Genomic DNA, 20,447 nt, shown 5'->3' on the forward strand with positions numbered 1-20,447 from the left:
ATTAATTTCGAAAAATTACAAGAGATTAAACAGACATTTTTAATGATGGCCAGCGACATTGTTCCATGACTCACGCCAATACCTTGGATTGTTTAATAGCAGGAGGAGGGGGATATTATTCGAGGGTAATAGAACGGTGGCAGCCGTTTTTTCTAAATAGTCTAAAACAGCTTGCCGGGCGAGCGCGCGGGAGACCTATGATGTTCTAAAAACGCTAGGTCCAGGGTCAATTTCAAAATGGCGGCCTGCAAAGGACCTTTAAACACAAATTCCTGGAAGTTTTCGTGGAAATTCTCTACTTATACAGTTTTAGGGCGACAAAAAAGCGAAAATGATTGATTCCTCCTTAGCAGGAATTGACCGAGTGAGCTAGAAAAAAACGACAGTTTTTAAAACAAAATTGATTGATTTGAAACTTGAAATACACGATTCGCGAATCTCGTGTCGCATTGCATTGTGGGCAGGTTTCCGGATGTTTTAGGGGAAACGAATCGAAGCCGCGTTATAATGATTTAAGAGGAAGTCGACAGATTATCGACATATTATATCATTGATTTGTGGCAGCTATTTTCAAGAATTTTTTTGGGGGAATTCCAGCGGTATACAGATAGTAATACCATGATCACCTTGGATACTACGCTATTACTATTTTGCTGTTATGCTTACTCGTACACTTCCATTCGAAAAAAATAGATGCTTTTAAATTTCCCGCACGTATTATAATTAGAAAGATGAGGGGAATTAAGAAGATAAAAGGATTAGTTCTTTAATCTTCTAAAATTTTCGCTAAAAATATAAGACAGTATTCCCAGCACAGGAATCCCAGCGCTCGTGATACAAACCCTAGAATAGATCCATGTGGGATGTTGTTCAATTTTACGCATGCGTGTCATTGACAAAACACAACAAAATACGATATTTTCTTGCCTAAAGTCTTACCGTTCAGCCTGGTCGTAAGGGTTTTATTTCGTACCAAATAGACGATGCGAGGAAGTGGTGGAATACCGAAAAACTTACGCAGGCAAAAAATATAATAACTAGAAAAGCCCTAGAAAAAGAATAAATAGTGGTGCTCAAATTCTCACAATAACGTTATTTTTTTAAGTGAGGTTTTGTTTAACGGCATAGATTAGGCAAACGTGCGCATGTCTAGGTAATCTCTTTCCCAGAGCCCACCTAACTTTGTGCCTGCAGCCGCTGGCACAAAGATACGTGGGCTCTGGGGACGAGATTGACCTAGGGAATTGAGCGAGCTCACATATGCGCATTAGGGATGCGCAGTGAAAATCTAGGGCGTCATCGTATGTTCTCTTGACCACACTACAACCAAAGCTATTATGGCGTGATCTGTATGGCCTTATCTCCAGTTCGGGTCTTATTTCGAGTAGATCAGACGCTTATCATTGCGGCATCGTAGAAAAGCGTGCGAGCGACATCAGTTGATTCTGATTAGCACTGCGATTATATTTCAATTGACGACATTGATCTTACCAGATACGATCAACCATGATTTCAGCAATTCAAAAATATCTCCGAATTCCATTATATTATAATAAAAGATTGATGATTTCATGTGTAAAACCAAATGCAAACATAATGCGATATTAATTTTGTTTCCCGAAAGAGCTGAATGATCATCAATTATAGGTAACCAGATAACCCTACAAGCCGTCTACTGCCATCATTAAGGTAAACCTGTCTTGTGATGAAACAGAAAGAGAACACATCCCTTTTGAATTACTAAACACTTGAAAACGTCATTTTCTTTATTCCAATCGGCCGCTCTATCTAAGGGCGCGTTTTTTTTACTCGTGATTCCGGAATGAGAATGATTAGAATAGAAAAAGCGCGCGTTCGTTAATCCCGCGTTACCATTGCGTAATGGAATGAAGGCCATTCCACCCATTCTGCTACCTGTAGCAGAATGACTCGAATGCCATTCTAAAAATTCTACACCATCCCCATTCCAGAATGATAGGGAAAAAACGCGCCCTAAATTTACTTTAATCCTCTCTAAAAAATATGTGGATTGATAGGATTTTGGATCTGAATGAAATAAGGGTCGTCGGCTTAAACTTGGAGGTGGTCAAAGTCCGTACAAAATTCACATGAGTCAGGCTTATCGGTCGGGTTCCCTGTGGCGCGTACGCCTATAGACATCAGAAAATCTTTGAAACCTTCGTAAATGAATAATAATCATTGTGGTCTCACGATTATAAAGATGTTTAACAAAAGAATGTGAGAGAAACAAGATGAAATTGCAAAAATGGTTGACTTATATTGGGTAATGACTCATAATGATTGATTTTGCTCTGCGCGTGACGCTTGGATATAAAGCAATCTCATTGATATTTTTTGCGGTTTTTGTTGGCGAAATATGATAAAAACCCACAAACAAGAACATGCATATAATTGTATGACATTGTACTTTATTATTTTACCTTGTCAAAAAAAGTAACTAGCATTTTTTAATTGCATTTTAAAAATAACTGAGGACTCGACAGAATGACGCATGGATGTTTCTATTTTACTGATTCATTTCTATAACGGTTAGCGTCTTTATAGCCTATTTTGGCAACTTTGTGATCTTTAAATCCTTTTTACCAACGGGTGGTAATTAGCTTGTATTTCCTCCGAGGAAAAAAAAAACTAAGTAAAAAACAATTGTGACATGCAAGCACGAGATGTTTTATGCTAAGGAATTGAGATCCGCTTGGGCTAATTTTTAGTAAAATGTGATAAAAATTACACGTCTAGCAGGTGTGTGGAGTGAGCTCCAGTTATAAGTCTTGAGCGCTTTGTGTCACAAGCAATAAAGCGCCCCACAATTGCGGGTATTTGTCAGATATCTAGGTGACATACTTTTCATATCTTTTCTTCATGAAGAAAACCGACAAATTGTTCCACAAGCAGAACATTTATCACTTGTCAAACATGTTGTCAAATTTATCAGTTGCTTGGGACAAATTTAGCCGCCAATGAAGAGGAAACGCCGCAATTCGTAGTGATCACAAGCGTTCTAGACGGTTACTCCTCAATAGGAAACTGCTTTTAATAAACAAGACCTCCTCCCTCGTCTCTTTCGATAACCCCCCGGGGAGGGCCCACGTTATAAAGCATTTGCATCGGCAAGACTCAACAAGGCGGTGATCTGAGAATTCACCGTATTCTGAAGATAGCAAGAATTTTCTTGACAAGGTAAATAATCACTTCATTTTTTTAAATCAATATCCTTTTCTTGGACAAGGCACGTTGAGCAATACCAGGTAATTATCTACACGTTCGTACAATTGTCACCCACTATTGAATATTCTTAAACTTTTATTTCTTTTTTCTGAATTCCAAGTGAAATAACGAACAATAAAAATGTAGACGCACAGTCATTTTTCACTTAAATAGAAGTATTCTTGGTGTTTTTGATGTCTCAGTCGTATTTTTTTTTATGTTTCGAAAAACAAATTTTTGCTCTGGTAGGCGGCAAAGCTCTGGTGCACCACTAAACTCAATTAATAAATCCATTCGATAGCATTGGACAAAATGTGCGATCTCGTGAAGTAGATATAATTTATTTTAGCTGATGGAGTTTATTGAGTGGAATCCATAGCGTTAGTTTTAACAAGATCGTTTCACGCTGACCAAATGTTTGTGACATTCTCGCGGATGCGCAATTCATTTTGCTGTGCGAATATTTCGCAAAATTCCTCACAGTGTTATAATATGCATGCTATTTGGAAAGGGAGAATACATATCTTTGGATTCCTCGTATGCCAGTGCGATGTTGTCTATAGTGGAAATCTTAGAGTTGAAAGGATTGTACGAAATCAAGTTCTCCCATAAAGCATCGCGGGCATGATATCCTCGATCGAAAGAAAGATTATGGTCACCTTTCCTTTAATATAAGGGTGTAGGGTGAGTGGATTTTCAAACTACATCTCTGTAACGAGCAAGAGACAGTCAACAGGAAAATTTAGCATTCTCTGCTGTCATTAAATTGCATTTAACGGACATTCTATTGTCCGTAATGTGCAATTTTAAAGCTGCCATCTCATATCTATTTTGCAATGTAAATATTCTAAACCTTTTCCAAATCTTTTTACCGAATATAATAATATAATAATTATTTTCTTCCACTAAGCAAAACGTCATGAAATTTCGGCAATGCTGACTTCATACCAGGAATAACGGACAGGTGGTGCATCAAACATCAAACGGCCTAGGGAATTCAAAGGACTTAAGGATACTAGCAAATAATAATAATAAAAACATATAAAAAAACTAGCCTCAAGGCAGAGCTCTCAAGGAATAACAACGATAACTGCTTGAATACTTAGATGGCTCTTCGCCAGCTGGCGCAATGGGATATCCATGAGTGAATCAAAGCGGACGGATCGCTTAATGTTTGTTTACAAAATATCCTAATTTTGTGACACTGGTCAGACAGTTGTCGGCGAAGCACTTAGCACTGTTAGGCCCACAAATAAGATTATCGTGATTATCGTATAATAAAGTGTGCTAAGACTTTGAAGTGTGAGTACTGAGTACTGTGATCCTTTCACAATTTAACAAAGGATTTTGAAAGAGTGGAGAGCGAAAAGAAAGAGCGAATCGACAAGAAGAAAGGCGTGCGTAGCGTGGGAAGGACACTATGACAAGAAAATGAAAATCGAAATGGTCCTTCTAAGTGCTTATTCTTCTTTTCTGACCCTCTTTTTCAAAATTTTAATTGAAGAGGGAGCAGACCAAGGGGAAGGGGAATGAGGCTTGCCCCCTCTCCCCACAAAAGGCTTTTAGGGCACGACTCGCCCCCCCCCCCCCCCCTAAACACCCCCCCCCCCCCCCCCCCGCCCAATACTTTGCCAAAGTTATGATGACCAGTAGGGGCGTCCACCTTCCAAATATTTTGTTTCTGTAATACATCGTACTTTTTTGGAAGAAACCTTCAAAATACCCACCAACGATTGAAGTTTAATACTTCATTAACAGTTTTTTTATTATTATTATTATTGAAAGCATCTCTGTAACTTGCTTGAATGAGCCGATTGAAATGGATTGTTTGAGCGTGAGTCGGTATTGCGCGCTCGGTGTATGAAAGAGAGCATATCATGCGGATCATATATAAGTAAACACCGTGTAGTGACTTAAGGCGAAGTAGGATGGGAGTGGCGGACAGAGCTCGTATTAGCGAGATGTTCGAAGTAGCTACTTGATAACCATATTAAAACGATAAAACACGATATTATCCTTTTGAAACCTTATCACCAGATCAATGTTAAAGTATCAGAAAATACATTATATGGCTGATTTACATGAAGCTTGTTTACCAAGTAACAGGGGGTGGTAATAAATATTTCTTTAAACGAGTTATGAGTTAAGAACAACCCAGAAAATGTTGTTAGAGAAAGGTTTTATTACCCCGATAATGGAGTGCTAGGATACAAAACCACAATTTTCTTCTTATCAGGAACTAACATGTACGGTATTGGCTAACGCACGTCGGTGATAACACTGTGGATTTATTCTTAAAACCAAGGGCACCATTATCAAATACACTTGACTTGATATCTTATATTCATTTTCTTTCTGTAGATTCACACCCTTTACTACCGCAAAGGAAGCAAGTGTATGGTGTTACTAGGGTGCCAGATATTTTTTTTTCAAATGACTTGACACCTGCTAAGAGACCGCAGAGGCTTTTCTCACTAAGTGGTCGGTTTTGCGGCTTTATTCGAGTCTTAAAAACCTCCTCCTGCTGTACGGTCAACACCCTTGACGAGAACCAGCAGGCAGCGAAAGCATTTGACCGTTAAAGAGGATTTTACCGGTCTACTACTCTTTTCTTTCAACTGTGGTTTCAAACGTAAGTTACTAAAGCTGCTTTTGTTTATTATTCTATTTATAATTCCGATTATTGAAATTAGAGAAAGCACTTTTCAACTTTTGAAGCGGATTTGCATTACGAAGTCAAATACATTCAACTTTCAACTTTTTTTTCAAAAATCGTGGATATTGTTTAAAGATCCATGCATCATTTCTGTTTTTTAATAACAAATCTGTGCTGCCAATATCCAGGCTTTAGTTAAACCATCTTGTAATACATCCACGATTTTTTCAGTAACGAAGGGATGCCGAGGCCTTTTAGCAAGAGGCAGGCAGTCAGAAGGGGTTAATTAACCAAGTAAGATGGATGATGTTATGTAAAGCCGTTTTCTCCCAGTCGTGCTCTAAAAAAAATAGCTCCATACTGCGGCTCTTTTAAAATGCCTAAGGCTATCTACCCCAAGCAGAGCTTTCTGTGTCGCTCGTTATCTGGTTATTTTTCCCTGAAGGGTATCATTCAATATCAAGTAATATGCAGGTCCAAGGTCCATCGAAAAATACATCTTATTTATTTTGATTGTGCCTGGCAAACTATGGTGCTGATGATGAATATTGTGAATATGCGATTCAGATAGTTAGTGTAGGTAGAAAATTATGCAATGTGTTTTTCTCAAACAAATGGCAGCAAACATTTCTTACATTTTCGAACAATGGGACACCCCTCTTTAAACAGACCTGGCGAGTAATAATTCAATATCAGCAGGCTGTTCCCTAAAAAGCTCACCAGGTTGGCAAATGTTTCACATGGTCACCAGGTAGTCGGTCCAGACAGTCAGATTTTTTTACATCTTTTTTTTTTCGGGGAAAAATTTCCCACCATGCCAGTCTGTAATTCTACCAGGGAAGGCAAACTCTGCCAGGAAGAATCTGAAAACTCAGCAGATGCCGGAGAGGAAAATAAAAAAAAACAGGTAGAGTAGAAATCCCCCCCAGGTCGGGTTTCTGGTCAGTGGTATGGGGGATGTAATAGGTAGGTCTGGTAATAGTGTAAGTCTGTAACATTCGCTGTCAGATGTATACAACGTTAGTATATCAAATCACAGGTCATGTGACTATTCCTTAGTTTCAGATTACATAACAATTGGGAAAGTTCATTTGTATTGTGATAAATTTTTATTTTTAAAGACCACTGATAACCTAAGCAATACATTTACTTACTCTCCTTAAAGCAGGCCAATCACGACGCCCATTCTATGCTCCCGCTCAATGGCGAGTCACTCATAGAATCCATTTCCATCGGCTAATTCAAGCGAGTATACTTTCAAACAAATTTATCGTCAATAACGTATCAGACTTCATTCATAGATTGTTATTTTGAAGTTTACTTGCGAATAAATCGCAATGATGAACAATAACAAAGGAAATGGGTGACCGTAGACCCAAGCGGTAATTACCCCGATCGTCCCGGCAAAATCGCTCGCGCTCGCGTCGGATTAAAATTTTGAGTTCCTTTGCCTGGTCTGAAGTGCGAAATCGACCACTTTTAAACATGCGAATTATTTATACACACCAAAAGCGCGTAACCTCCCGGGATCTGCTTAATATCTTTCGTCATGTACTGAACTGAAATAATTTAACTGATTTCCAAAATGGATTTAGCTCGGGAGTAATAGTCATTACATATTATTATAGAACTTTTTTGTTTTTTTAAGATAACATGCTACTTTTTTCAGATTGCGAAAACTGAATAATTGTATTTTAATATGCGACATAAGCGTTTGTTGACGCTTGTGATGAATTTTTCCCAATTTTCCACCCCTCAATGTGTTCATTTAGCGTAGAATGGGTGGTCTACATTTGACGTCACACAGCCTCGTTGATTAATAATCAAGGGTCAAAGTTAGGTGTGGAATAATTTTGATTCTTTGGCTACAACGCGGTAATTAAGTCCGTAGCAAAAAAAGCTATTGATTATCCGCGGCACGGTGTGACAGAACAACATCTATACTAGACGCTTTCCAAGTTGCGCAGGAATCGGGCGGTTAGAAGTGTACCTTTAATTCACATATTTAGAGTAAGATGGGGAGAACTTTGATTGCGAGATATCGGGGATTGAAGTTGTGTAAACATTAGAGGCAGCGTGACAGCAATGACAGACGAAGAGCAAATAGAGCCGCGTATGGCAACCAATCTTATTGCACGCTCTACACGCAGCGGGAAAACTCTTGGCGCTCAAATGTCATAGCGCTAGTCGTGCAAGTGAAGGAAGATACCTAGACCGAAGCGAGATTGCACCGAAGAAAAGAAGAGCGCGGAAAACTTAAAAAGACCGCGAAAGAAGACAACTCTGTGTTTTGGGCTTTCTTCATCGCTTAGCCTTCTTCGAAGGAAGCCAAGGATTCTTACTTAATCTTGGCGTAGTTCACAACTATGCAAAATTTAGAGTAAGCGCTTAGAAATCTCGAATAAAAGGTCGATAATGATACTGACGCGCTTGTATGCTAATTAGAGGGAAAGCCGTAAAACTAAGTTCCCCGGATGTTGTCGCGGGACTTTGAGCTAAATAAACAGGATTATGGGATTATTGACGCCTTCGAGAATAACGCTACACTCGTTCGAATTCGGCTTTTCTCGAATGGCGGAGTATTTAAGATCTTGGTGTTTTTTTTTTTTGCTAACATCTAGAGTGTGCCTATTGTCATCGAATGGCATAATAAAAAAATTTCACCAGAAATGAAGCCATTTGGGTCTACGGTATCGTTAACAAGTTGGAACTGATGTCATGAGTGTCGTGCGAGTTTCGAACACGGGCCTAGCCAAAATTGCTTTGAATGGTTTCTAGGCTGCATGCTTCAATGTGCATTGCGCAATTTAGATCTCTTCCCACGTGTCCGTAGGTTTTTGTACAAAGAGGTTTTGTTTTCCCCGTATTTTATAATAATATATATGTAGAGGGTGTGTTAACGAGGTAAAAATTCCGCTTTTAAAAACCTTAAAATTACGTGGACCGGTTCTTAGCTCTCGAGACGTGGCTTATTATTGCGTGATCATCTACCTTTTACGTTTCGAATGATACAAGGGGGCTTTTGTAAAAAGATGCCCCAATGTTAAATTTCAAAGGATATACACCCTTGCGAGTAAGGAATACTAGGGTTAAAAGTTTGTAGCTAAGGCATTTCTTTCCCTTCGAGTATAAAAATATATAGTACTAACTAGAGTAGGTTTGTAATATTTTAACAAACAATGGGTGCCAAATTTAATGTAAAAAGCTATTAGATCTTCTTCAAAATGTCATTAGGTCGTTAATCATGTTAGTCTTGAATAAAAAAACATTCCCATCCTGATGCCGTTGGAAAGCATAGTTAACATTTACTTTAACATAATTAAGCAGATCCCTTCAGATTTTGTTGTTGTTGTTGTTGTTGAAGTGTTTAAAGTTGCCTTTGCTTGTATCATGGCTAGTAGCATGACCTGATGACGTGGATATGAGTTATTGATGCTTGTTCATGCATGCATTTGTGTATATAGATATATAATAGATCAGGTTTGCCTTCACATCATTTCATTCGTGAGAGCATAATACACACTCGGCATCACATCCCTCTGCAACAGCAGGTAAACCAATATTTAAAGATTTTATTACTTGAATAAGCAAACGGCTTCTTTGTGGTAGCCTCTTTCCTTTCAAGATAGAATATCTTCTTTGGTGTTTTAATATTGAAATTACAAAATTATTTAAAAATAATAATAATATCAATAAAAAAATAATATAGTAATATCAACCACAAAGCCGAAAAAAGTCTAAAGAGAAATGAACAGCGAATCTTTTTGGAATGAAAACTAATAATAGGCCAAAAGTAGCTCGATAATGATATAAATCTTGTTACATCAAAAGAATAAACCCTAACGCGGTTTTTATAAAAGAAATAACTTATCTGGCCTTCAGCTCCAAACATTTTTTTCCTCCAAATCTAATGATTCAATATTTTCCATTCTAAAGTAGCGTTATTAAACATTTAGCAACCTCGCTACTAAAAATAACATTTGCCCTCCTATCGCTTCTTTAGACAGAAACAGAAAAGAATTACACATTGTAATAAAGAAACAATAAAAGCTTATAAAAACAGACCAAGAGGGCAAAGATGAACACAGTTATGATGCTAATTTTATATACAATTGACTTTAATTCTTGTATCCAACGAATGCAGGAATCTGTGTTTGTATTCACCAAGGATAAAAGCAATTTCACAGTCGATATCATTTCATGACCGTCAACTTATTTAACCAAGTAGGAATCTGCTAAAAAGAGAAGATATTACCTGGGAATTTAAAAGTTTTTTTTAATTCCAATTTGCACTAATTGTATATGTATAATAAAACCTACTTGTAAATATACCAAGTGGAGATTTATATCTGTTGTTTGACAGTGAGAAAACGGACATACAATATCAGGAGTCGCTCAAGTCCGCTTAGACCAGTCACCGTAAGTATACTTCATTCTTTATTCTTTAATCTATATATTTGAGTGTCGTTTCATTCTCTTTATGGATTTTGATTCACGCATTTAAAATCTAGTGCTTGGTTAACTCATTTTAATGTTTAGGGAGGGAGCACAGTAAACGTGTTGTCATTACCGAATTTAAGGGCATTAAGGGCCAAGAGCCAGTCAAATCCTCTCTATCCCTCTATCTCTCTATTCCAACAAACGCCCTGTGGATTCCCATGAATTTTTAGCCCATTCTCGCAGTAGAATCAACACATCTACCAAATTCTTTAAGCGGTTTACGTTAACAGTGTAAAAATGTATTCTAGAGTCAATTGTTTACTTGGTAATGCATTATGGGAAAGATGGCCTTGGCTCCCTTAATCTGTCGACAGACTAAATGCCTCATGATTTTTTGACTTCCCGTTAGGTTATTCAATATCTACTTCACCTTGCACATATTATTCATTTCTGGAGTGTTGGATCTCTCGATAACTTAAGTAAAAGGATTTTACTTATAAAAGCGATAAGACCTCCACAGTTTGTCAGTTTATTATTCATTCCTGGTACACGTGTAACACTACTCACTCGGAAAACCTTGTTTCTTTATATTCAAACTCAACTCCACACTACCACGCAAATTTGAAATTAGGGAGTAAGTACGCAGCTGCTTTGTCTCCTATTATCTTTTTTCTACAAAGGAGTTCTTTTGTCTCTATTCTTCTCGTTCCTTGTGTCGAGGTGCGGATATTGTCTATTTGCCCAATCAAATTGCAGCTTGTAAGAGCTGCGTACTGACCCAAATTGGGAGCCTAGGTGACGTAATTGGCAGAGCGTCGCTCTGTGGCGCCTGTACCTCTCACCACTGGGTTCTGGGTTCGATTCCCGGTTCCGACGCGAGTTGAGTTAGTCTCGCTCTTGCTCCGAGAATTTTTCTCCCTTCATAAAACCAACAATTTCGATCTTAGCTGTGATCCGTGGTCAGACATAAGTTGTATGGCGGCTGCCTGGGGCGACTTCCCATGCCTTCAACACCTCTGAATCTGCGCTCTCGTAATTCAGCATCTAGCTGCAATGAGAGTGATAAGCTACTCCAATTTGTATCTTCCTGCAGGTAAATCATGGACGAGTCAGCTATCGTCATCAAGCTTGTCAAGCGTAAAGTAGGAGGGCTGGGCTTCCTGGTTAAAGAACGAGCAAGTAAGCCATGTGTCGAGATTTCTGATATCGTGAAAGGAAGTGCTGCCGAAGGTGTATCAAACCTTCAGCCGGGGGATATTATCCTTGAGGTGAATGGTAAATCCATAGAGGAATCCCATTTCAAAGACGCGGTGGACGTTCTGAGTGGTGTTGAAACGGGAAGTTCAGTTTCCCTGAAGATTAAACCAAGTGTTAGATCAAATGGGTCAGCAAAGACTTCCTCTAAAAATATCAAGGAGAACGTAACCCAACCCATCAATGGAAACGTCGAGGAGCCAAGTGAAAATGCGAATAAGCCTAAAAATGAAGAAGCGAGAGAAAATGGGACCACAGAAACAGTCAATGGGCAAAGCGATCCCGAGGTTAATGACAATATGAATGGAGTAGCCTCGGGTATTTTACGGTGTCCCTTCTCGCAGTTCAGTGAGCACGCAAAAAGCCCGAAATATGTCAAGTTGAAAAACTGGGTCACTGGACAACAGTACACGGACACTTTGCACCAGAAAAGCAAAACGGTGAGTGGTGCAAAGGCTTTCAACTTGGGCAGCCTTTCAGGCACGTTCACATTGAAGGATCGTCAAATACTATCTTTTTTCTTTGAGACTTATGAATGCAGCCCCCCCCCCCCCCTCCTAAGCAAGCCCTGGTAACACGCCAGCTTTTGAGGTCGTACGAGAAATATGTGGACGTAAAGAGAAGGCATACCATTACAAAACACTATAACTTGGTGTCAATTTGCATATACATTTTCGGTAATTCCCTCTACAATTTCGGTCCAAAGAAAGTATCTTCGGTCCATATATGGAAGTAGCTACGATGTACATCAAACAATTCAAGGGAGGTCAATAGGTAGACTCCAGCTCCCAGCTTTACTCTGAATCCCATTTTGGAAGGTGACCCCATGATCAGCAGTTAACTAATTTATGTTTCTGTCGTTTCTAGCGCATGCACTGTACAGCAGCCCGGTGCGAGGGCTCTCTTATGAGACCCTATGGCGGTGAGAACCCGTCCCCGAGGCCTTATGGGATACCCCGTCCAAAGGAGGAGGTCCGCGAGCATGCGGTGGATTTCTTGGAACAATATTACACTTCCATGAAAATGTAAGGTTCCCCTTAAGTTATGCCATCTTAAACTTATACAGCTGTTTTCAGGATATCTTTCTCCAGTATTCGCCTCGAAAAGCTACATTTATTTTAGTACCTTCAAATTATTTCTGAGAACTCAATTGCATTACTGAATGCGCATACGAATTATATTTTATGAATGTGTGATATGAGTAACGTTGAGTAATGTTGCGGGTATTAGGACATAATATAACGATTGTCTTGTTAGTTGGTATATCTTGAGAAAATCAAGTTATTTCTTTACAGCCTTTGTATTCAATTATTCTTTTCCTTTTTGCCATTATTATCTTCTCAGGAACAACAGCCCAGCGCACGAGAAGCGTTTAGCGGAAGTTCTTAAAGATATCGAGGCAACTGGAAGCTATGACTTGACGGAAAAGGAGCTTATGTTTGGTGCGCGTATGGCTTGGCGTAACGCATCTCGGTGCATCGGCAGGATCCAGTGGAACAGATTACATGTAACGCCTCTTGAAAATATTTAATGCCTCATCACTAGCTGGTCATAATTTCTTAAAGCGTGTATTTTTAGGCCAGCCTAATTTTTAGGCCAGCCTTACAAATTAGGCAATTGTTTATTAGATATTATAATTTGTCATTGTCACTAGACTTTTTGCATGTATGCACAGCACTATAGCTTCGCGCCTTGATTGCGTTTTCTTGCTTTCTTTCTTAGTCCAAGAGCGTATTTTTCGCTGATTTTTTTCACAAAAGCTCATCCGATGATGCATTGTTGAGGCAACGCGATATACATGATGACATGTGATGTGTTATTTTTTTAGTTGTTTGATGCTCGTGATGTGTTCACTGCCCGAGGGATGTACGAAGCCATAATTCGCCACATTAAATACGGGACTAACAAGGGCAACATCAGGTAGGCGGTTGCCTTCTACAAGTAAAGACCGATGACGCGTTAAAGATAAGAAAAATACTTTTCGTCACTATTTGTCACATCATTTTGCTATCTCTGCTACGTCACACGCTACCCGGTCGCGTAATGCTAATTTGCTCTCGGATTGTCCCCCCATTTCTTCCATAGTTGTGTCTAGCGTATCCATTTCATTTGCAAAGTGGGCGTTTGCTTTCTTTGCGTAAAGCGACAACAACTCCGGCAAGTGTTACATTTAATGAATAGATTTTAAAACCCACACACGATATGCCCCGGAAGAAAGATAATGTATCGTAAAATCTAGGTATCGTTGCAACGAGGTCCTCGATTTTATAAAATCCATTGAAAATATCGTTGTAGCGAGGTCGCGTTAATAATCAATTTTTACAAAATAATAATTATGTAATTGTACTCTGTGAAAGACTGTTCAGTTACCCTCTGTAAGACTGTAATTTGTATTTAAAAGATCTGTCAAGTCAAAAAACCGATTAACTGTACTGAACTTGTCTAGTGTTTTGAGTTTTTCTCTCTATGTCGATAGACAGAATCTGTTATATCGTTGTATCGTGGTTAAAATTACGCTCGGGAGAACAGATTTGTATCGTGAAATCGAGAATATCGTTGTATCCAATATCGTAAAATCCAGGTAATTTCTTATACTTTTCACTGTATTTCCGCCGGGAGAAAGGAACGCCATCGTAAAATCGAGGTTATCGTAAGATCCAGGTTCCACTGTAATCTAGATTACTTTGAATAACCCTCTTTATGTACTCCTTGATTTTCCACAGGTCTACGATAACTGTTGTTAAATTTAATCAAAAGATTCCAAAGCCCACACTCTAGTAATCTAGATTACTTTTAATTAACCATCTTTAAGTACTCCTTGATTAACAGGTCTGCAATCCCTGTTGTTATATTTACTGAATAGATTCTAAAACCCACACTCTTTAAATCTAGATTCCTTGTAAGGAACCCACTTTACTCCTTGACTATCAACAGATCTACAATCACTGTCTTCCCTCACCGCCGAGAGCCTCACAAAGACTTCAGAGTATGGAACACACAGCTCATACAGTATGCGGGCTATAAGCAGCCAGACGGGTCTGTGATTGGCGACCCGGCAGGCCTGGAGCTAACAGAGGTAGGGAAAGGGTCAACAGACAATGCCAACTGGTTGCTTCATGTTTGTAGTTGAGTCGACGGGAAGTTATAGAAATACGTAGAAAGGTAGGGAAAGGGTGAACAGAAAATGCCAACTGGTTGCTTCATGTTTGTAGTTGAGTCGACGGGAAGTTATAGAAATACGTAGAAAGGTAGGGAAAGGGTGAACAGACAATGCCAACTGATTGCTTCATGTTTGTAGTTGAGTCGACGGGAAGTTATAGATATACGTAGAAAGGTAGGGAAAGGGTGAACAGATAATGCCAACTGATTGCTTCATGTTTGTAGTGGAGTCGACGGGAAGTTATAGAAATACGTAGAAAGGTAGGGAAAGGGTGAACAGATAATGCCAACTGATCGCTTCATGTTTGTAGTGGAGTCGACGGGAAGTTATAGAAATACGTAGAAAGGTAGGGAAAGGGTGAACAGATAATGCCAACTGGTTGCTTCATGTTTGTAGTTGAGTCGACGGGAAGTTATAGAAATACGTAGAAAGGTAGGGAAAGGGTGAACAGAAAATGCCAACTGATCGCTTCATGTTTGTAGTGGAGTCGACGGGAAGTTATAGAAATACGTAGAAAGGTAGGGAAAGGGTGAACAGATAATGCCAACTGGTTGCTTCATGTTTGTAGTTGAGTCGACGGGAAGTTATAGAAATACGTAGAAAGGTAGGGAAAGGGTCAACAGACAATGCCAACTGGTTGCTTCATGTTTGTAGTTGAGTCGACGGGAAGTTATAGAAATACGTAGAAAGGTAGGGAAAGGATGAACAGATAATGCCAACTGATTGCTTCTCGACTTGAAGTTATTCATCGTAATTGAAATACGTAGAAAGGCTCCAGTGGTATGATCCAGGAGTGAATGCGATAGGTTATTTCACGCAACCTGCAATGGTATTGCGTATAGGATACCTACGCTTAATGTACCTTTTAAATTTTTGAATAAAATACACCAAAAACTGGAATTCAACTCTGCCAAATTTTCTTCTTTAATAAGACTTCTTCAGTCTGCCCTGAAGAAGTCTTATTAAAGACGAAAATTTGGCAGAGTCGAATTCCAGTTTTTGGTGTATTGTATTTATTGTTCTGGTACGAGATCACGACAGTTTGGGCTGTTTGATTCTATTTTAATTTTTTTATTTATCATCAGATCTGCGTGGCACTCGGATGGAAGCCAAAAGGAGGTCGCTTTGACGTCCTACCATTAGTACTACAAGCTGGAGGTGAACGCCCTGAATATTTCGAGATTCCGGAAGATCTAATCCTCGAAGTCAAACTAAAGCACCCAAAGTAAGAGCACGATAAACAGCAATAATCACTGGTCTATAGGACTCCGGGGCATCAATTCATTATCCATTCTTTCCCGTGTTTCATGAAGGAGGCTACGTCAAAGCATCCAGAGTATGTGCAGTAGAAAAAAAGAAAGGCTGGCAAAATGTAACGATTTTCTCTGACGAGTTTTACCTCAGCTTTGACGACAAAACATAAATTTGTATTTATTTTATTACCTTTATTTTAGATAATTTCAGCTCACTATTCTGTTTGACAGACTTTCTCCTTTTTTTTTGTCGTTCAGGTACGACTGGTTTGAGGAGCTAGGTCTCCGCTGGTATGCACTACCTGCCGTCTCCTGTCTATGTCTGGATGTTGGAGGCATTGAATTCCCCGGTTGCCCTTTCAACGGATGGTAAAATATCGTACCAAATAAACCTGTCCATTATTGCACAACTTAAATAAAAATAGATACACGCCACAATATAATACGTCTTGTCATTTTTAATTCGTTGTTTATATTCTAGGTACATGGTGACAGAAATTGGAGCAAGAGACCTCGGTGATCCTTGTCGATACAACATGCTTGAGGTATCAGTTAGTAATTATATGTCGGGAAGTATCGTAATGATAATCGTCGTGTAAAGGTACTGGGTAAACTAAGTACAAGACTTCGTGTACCAACCAGGATGGCGGAGACACCGTTTTTACTTCATCTTTCATTAAGTTACCCTTACCTTTTAAAGTTCTTTTTCCTTCGCTGTTTTAACGGAAGCATTAACCGGAGTGTGTGCGAAATGTAACTGGGATATTCCAAGACTTTCTGTAATATCCTTGAATATCTCACGATATTCATCTTAGAACATCCTGCGATTTCCTTCATATTCTAGATACAAGGTGTGAATTTTCACGGTAAATTTGGACCGATATTCCAGGATATTCTAGGATAACTCAAAAGGCATAGACTTACTTTAAACAGGATTTTCTACGATATTCTGGAATATCCAATTGGATATAATGCGATTTTTTGGAATATGCATTAATGTGACAGGGAATGCATAGATGCGTTGTTCCTTTTGCGATAAAGAACGATATTCTTTGACAATATTGGATTTTCTTTGATTTTAGTGAATGCATAATCGGAAATTATTAGATTTTTCGGAATTGAAGGAAATTGAGGTTTGTTATTGACATATTGTCATTTTGCAGAATATTATACGCTTTTCTTGGATATCCGGTAATTTATTACAAATAGCTAGCAATATTTTCCAGCAAATAATTTTATTTTTAGAATACAGAACAAATTTACAATTATCTCAAAATTTGATAATCAACTTTATAATTTTCGGATACAACGTGAACAGTGACTTCTATAACGTTATAGAAATCAGCAAAAATCGTTACAAGACAAAACCAAATTCGACAAGTTGGTATACAACAAAAAGTGCAAGGCAAGCTAAAATATCTCTATGATTAAAAAACCTACTAAAGCAAACATTTTATACCAACAATGGACATTTCACTTAGCTTTACTGAAGACTTTTTGGGTTTTGTCTTTAAGGATTTTTGCTGATTTCTAATCAGCTGGTCCATTTTCTCATTAGTCATTCCGTAATTTCCCCTCATTGCAACTGCAAAAATAATGGTAGTTGCAGTTAAGTAAGTGATACCTTTCTGCATTTCTTGCACTGTTGTGACTCACCATAAAACATCTGCATCTTGTTGCTGGTCCAGGGCATCCCTCTGTACCTTCCCTTCCCCTTCAGTGTGCACCGCATGAGCTCTTCTTCGGTAATAAGGTCTGACAGGAGCCTCTTCACCCCTTCCAGGGGCTTTGACAGATATTTAATTTTCTGCTTTTGTTGTGACTGTAAAGAATAAATTGAACAATTAATTGAAAACAGCTAAAATCGGTGTATAAGCAATCAGGCATGTATATAGTCTATACGAGTTCTCTGTTCCGGTTATATTGTTTGTTTGATGTTTTATCGAAACGTACCACTGGACTGGGCTGATCCTCTGCAGGAACATCTTTGTAAACCTATAAAAAATACAAAAAAAGAACAATTAATATTCTTTATGTGATAACAGCGGAGAGGACTATTACAATGTGCAAAAACCGCACAGTCACAGCCTTTAAAAAATCCAAAACTACTTGCTGATAGTGTTATATTCACTGCATTCGGCTACTAATATATGATACATAATTAACAAAATCATAAAATCCAGGCCGGGCAGGAGAAAAGTACCGAATGACATAATTTGAATTTGTGCCTAAATATTTCCTATGTTTGAGAGCCAATTCCTCATATCCAGGGAGTGGATTCAGAATATCGAAGCCGCCGTTTAACCAACAACAACCATTTCGTTTTTGTCATAAGTATTGCAACTTTAGCATAATCACACGGTGTAAACTCACCTTGAGTTTTCTTTTCAGGTTTTTTACCTCTTGTTTAAGTTTAAGCACTTTGGACCAGACAAAAGCACTTAAAATTAAGCGCGTTTTGCCGGGACGATCGGGGTAATTACCGCTCGGGTCTACAGTATCCTTAAGTGTTTACTTTACGTTACTTCTAGGTAAATAATATTACATTAACACTAATATACTATTTTAGCAAAGTATTATCAATTGTGTGAAGGTAATTTAACTAACACAAACATTCACGTAAGGGATGCGAAGAATGCATTTAATATTTTGTGGATGTTCCTATTCTTATAATGTTACCTCGGTCAACGCTGTCGTTGCCTCCCTCAAGAAGCTCGTTTTCAAACTGTTTGCCTTGCGCTGTGAGTCTGAAATCCAAATAAAAAAACTGCAAGTTGAGATATAATTCTGAAATTGCTTCGAGTTTTAGCACTGAAGTCATAATACAGAGGTGCTGCACCCTCTTACTTCTTACGGCGCACGTATGTTACAAAATACACCGAAAGCCGTCGAGGTTTACCGTCGCCCTGGGTTCAAATACTTCATGCTTTTATAAGAATGTATTCCGTAGTTTAGAACTGTAAAGCTGCTTGTGCTCCCAAACGTCCGCCACCAAAAGCAAGAGATTTACAAATCACGGAGGAAAGAAATTAAAAATCGAGCCAGACAATGCCGCAAAAGATAATAGCATCGAAGTTCCTCAAGAAACAGAAGCCAATGCGAATGTGAGCATGAGGAGAAATACCGTAGGAACTCAGACTGAATACTCGAAATATTCTCTGCGCTACCGTTGCTTAGTTCTATTATTATATTAGAGACGCAAGAACGACGGCATCAAGAACGGCGCGCGCGCTCACGATTTCTGCTCACACAACACGGCGTGTCGTCCGCGACGGCAAATCTAGAACGGCATTTTCCTATTTTTGCGTTCTACATGCGCCGCCAGGACGTCCTTGCGTAAGGTCTTTATTTTATAAAGTAAAACGATAAAAAAATAAGCCTAACGTCGACTTACCGAAGTTTTGCAACACTTCTGCCTCGTAAAGTATTGATGTGTTATCTGCTGCAATGCAATGAATACCACAGATACCAAACCACCCTGGCGCAAAACTTCATTTCCCCTGAGAACTGTAAACTCGCGACGATCCTTTGCGTTGTTGAGCCACTCCACAACAACAAATTTCTTGGAGGTCATTTTGACTTGATCACTAAAATTCGATAAAATTCACTAAAATCACGGAGATTCGCTAAGAAAATGCAACCGGTACAATCCAACGAAAACCAGTACAAGTCGGCGACATCCCAGGCAGCCAGCAAGGGGTGAATGACGTATGCAAAAAAAGCGGATTCTGATTGGGTGATGTTGATTACAGAACGTAAGATCGTGTCATAACAAGCCGCACGCTCTTAACAACGGAATTTTTGACCCCGGCCCCTGTGGAGATCGATGCTTTTTGAGCATCGATCTCCACGGGGAGCGTCGTAGGTTCGGCATTCCAGGTAACACTTCGATCAACTAATCCCAATACCTGTCAGAAGAATGACAACAATAAAAATAAAATGCAAAGGTTTGTATCATTTAAGGGCTTGATTCACAATGTTGATACAAGTCTACATCGGGCCGGAATTAATTTGGTTCTATATGATTATTTATGAGTTTCTTAATAACTGACCTTTACCCACGTGAACCTCGAGGAATATAGCGCAACATCAATCAGAGGGAGGAAATAACCGAGTGAACAATTCGCCAAAAAAGGCAAAATTATAACGGGACAAAATAAAATAAGCAAAAATATAACTGCGCAAAAAACACTCGAGTGTTAATTAGCAAAAAAATATGACAGAGCAATTCTATGGCTATTCTATTCTATCAGGGGATCGCGTTTAAAACAAACAAAAAAACATATTCTGATCATTTTGAGATTCCACGTCTAATTCCACGGACGAATTACACCAGTTTTTGAAAAAAGCGCGCTGTTTTACTGTGTTTCAAACAAAAACTTGACTAATTTGTGTGTTATTTATAAGTGATCATACGATTCGTAATTGCGCTGGTGTGATTTAAATAGAGTCTCAAATT

The 20,447-nt window shown here is 38.8% G+C and overlaps 1 protein-coding gene and 1 long non-coding RNA gene across 6 annotated transcripts in view; one reads left to right on the top strand and one right to left on the bottom strand.

Annotated features, from left to right (window-relative positions):
* The first annotated feature begins 1,670 nt into the window (after window positions 1-1,670).
* Window positions 1,671-20,447, top strand: part of LOC5511062 (nitric oxide synthase, brain) — a 31,930-nt gene continuing 13,153 nt past the window's right edge. The window contains exons 1-10 of one of the 5 annotated variants that reach the window (XM_032380291.2): window positions 1,671-1,689; window positions 10,245-10,300; window positions 11,415-12,015; window positions 12,443-12,600; window positions 12,920-13,082; window positions 13,404-13,495; window positions 14,510-14,651; window positions 15,821-15,960; window positions 16,247-16,357; window positions 16,470-16,533. In XM_032380291.2, coding sequence (XP_032236182.1) covers window positions 11,422-12,015; window positions 12,443-12,600; window positions 12,920-13,082; window positions 13,404-13,495; window positions 14,510-14,651; window positions 15,821-15,960; window positions 16,247-16,357; window positions 16,470-16,533 — 1,464 coding nt within the window. In that variant the 5' untranslated portion in view covers window positions 1,671-1,689; window positions 10,245-10,300; window positions 11,415-11,421. Of the gene's footprint in view, window positions 1,690-3,089; window positions 3,199-5,645; window positions 5,858-9,276; window positions 9,433-10,244; window positions 10,301-11,414; window positions 12,016-12,442; window positions 12,601-12,919; window positions 13,083-13,403; window positions 13,496-14,509; window positions 14,652-15,820; window positions 15,961-16,246; window positions 16,358-16,469; window positions 16,534-20,447 lie in introns of those variants that run through there. The other 4 variants (XM_032380290.2, XM_032380289.2, XM_032380292.2 and 1 more) reach the window with 4 other exon arrangements.
* On the bottom strand, window positions 17,169-20,120 carry LOC116617543. Its single transcript, XR_007307554.1, has 5 exons — window positions 19,383-20,120; window positions 18,668-18,735; window positions 17,942-17,983; window positions 17,645-17,810; window positions 17,169-17,573 (listed from the first exon to the last, which is right to left on the bottom strand). It is a non-coding gene; the product is annotated as an uncharacterized LOC116617543 (long non-coding RNA).

The sequence above is a fragment of the Nematostella vectensis genome, chromosome 4, assembly GCF_932526225.1.
Source record: "Nematostella vectensis chromosome 4, jaNemVect1.1, whole genome shotgun sequence".
Taxonomy (NCBI): Eukaryota; Metazoa; Cnidaria; class Anthozoa; order Actiniaria; family Edwardsiidae; genus Nematostella; species Nematostella vectensis.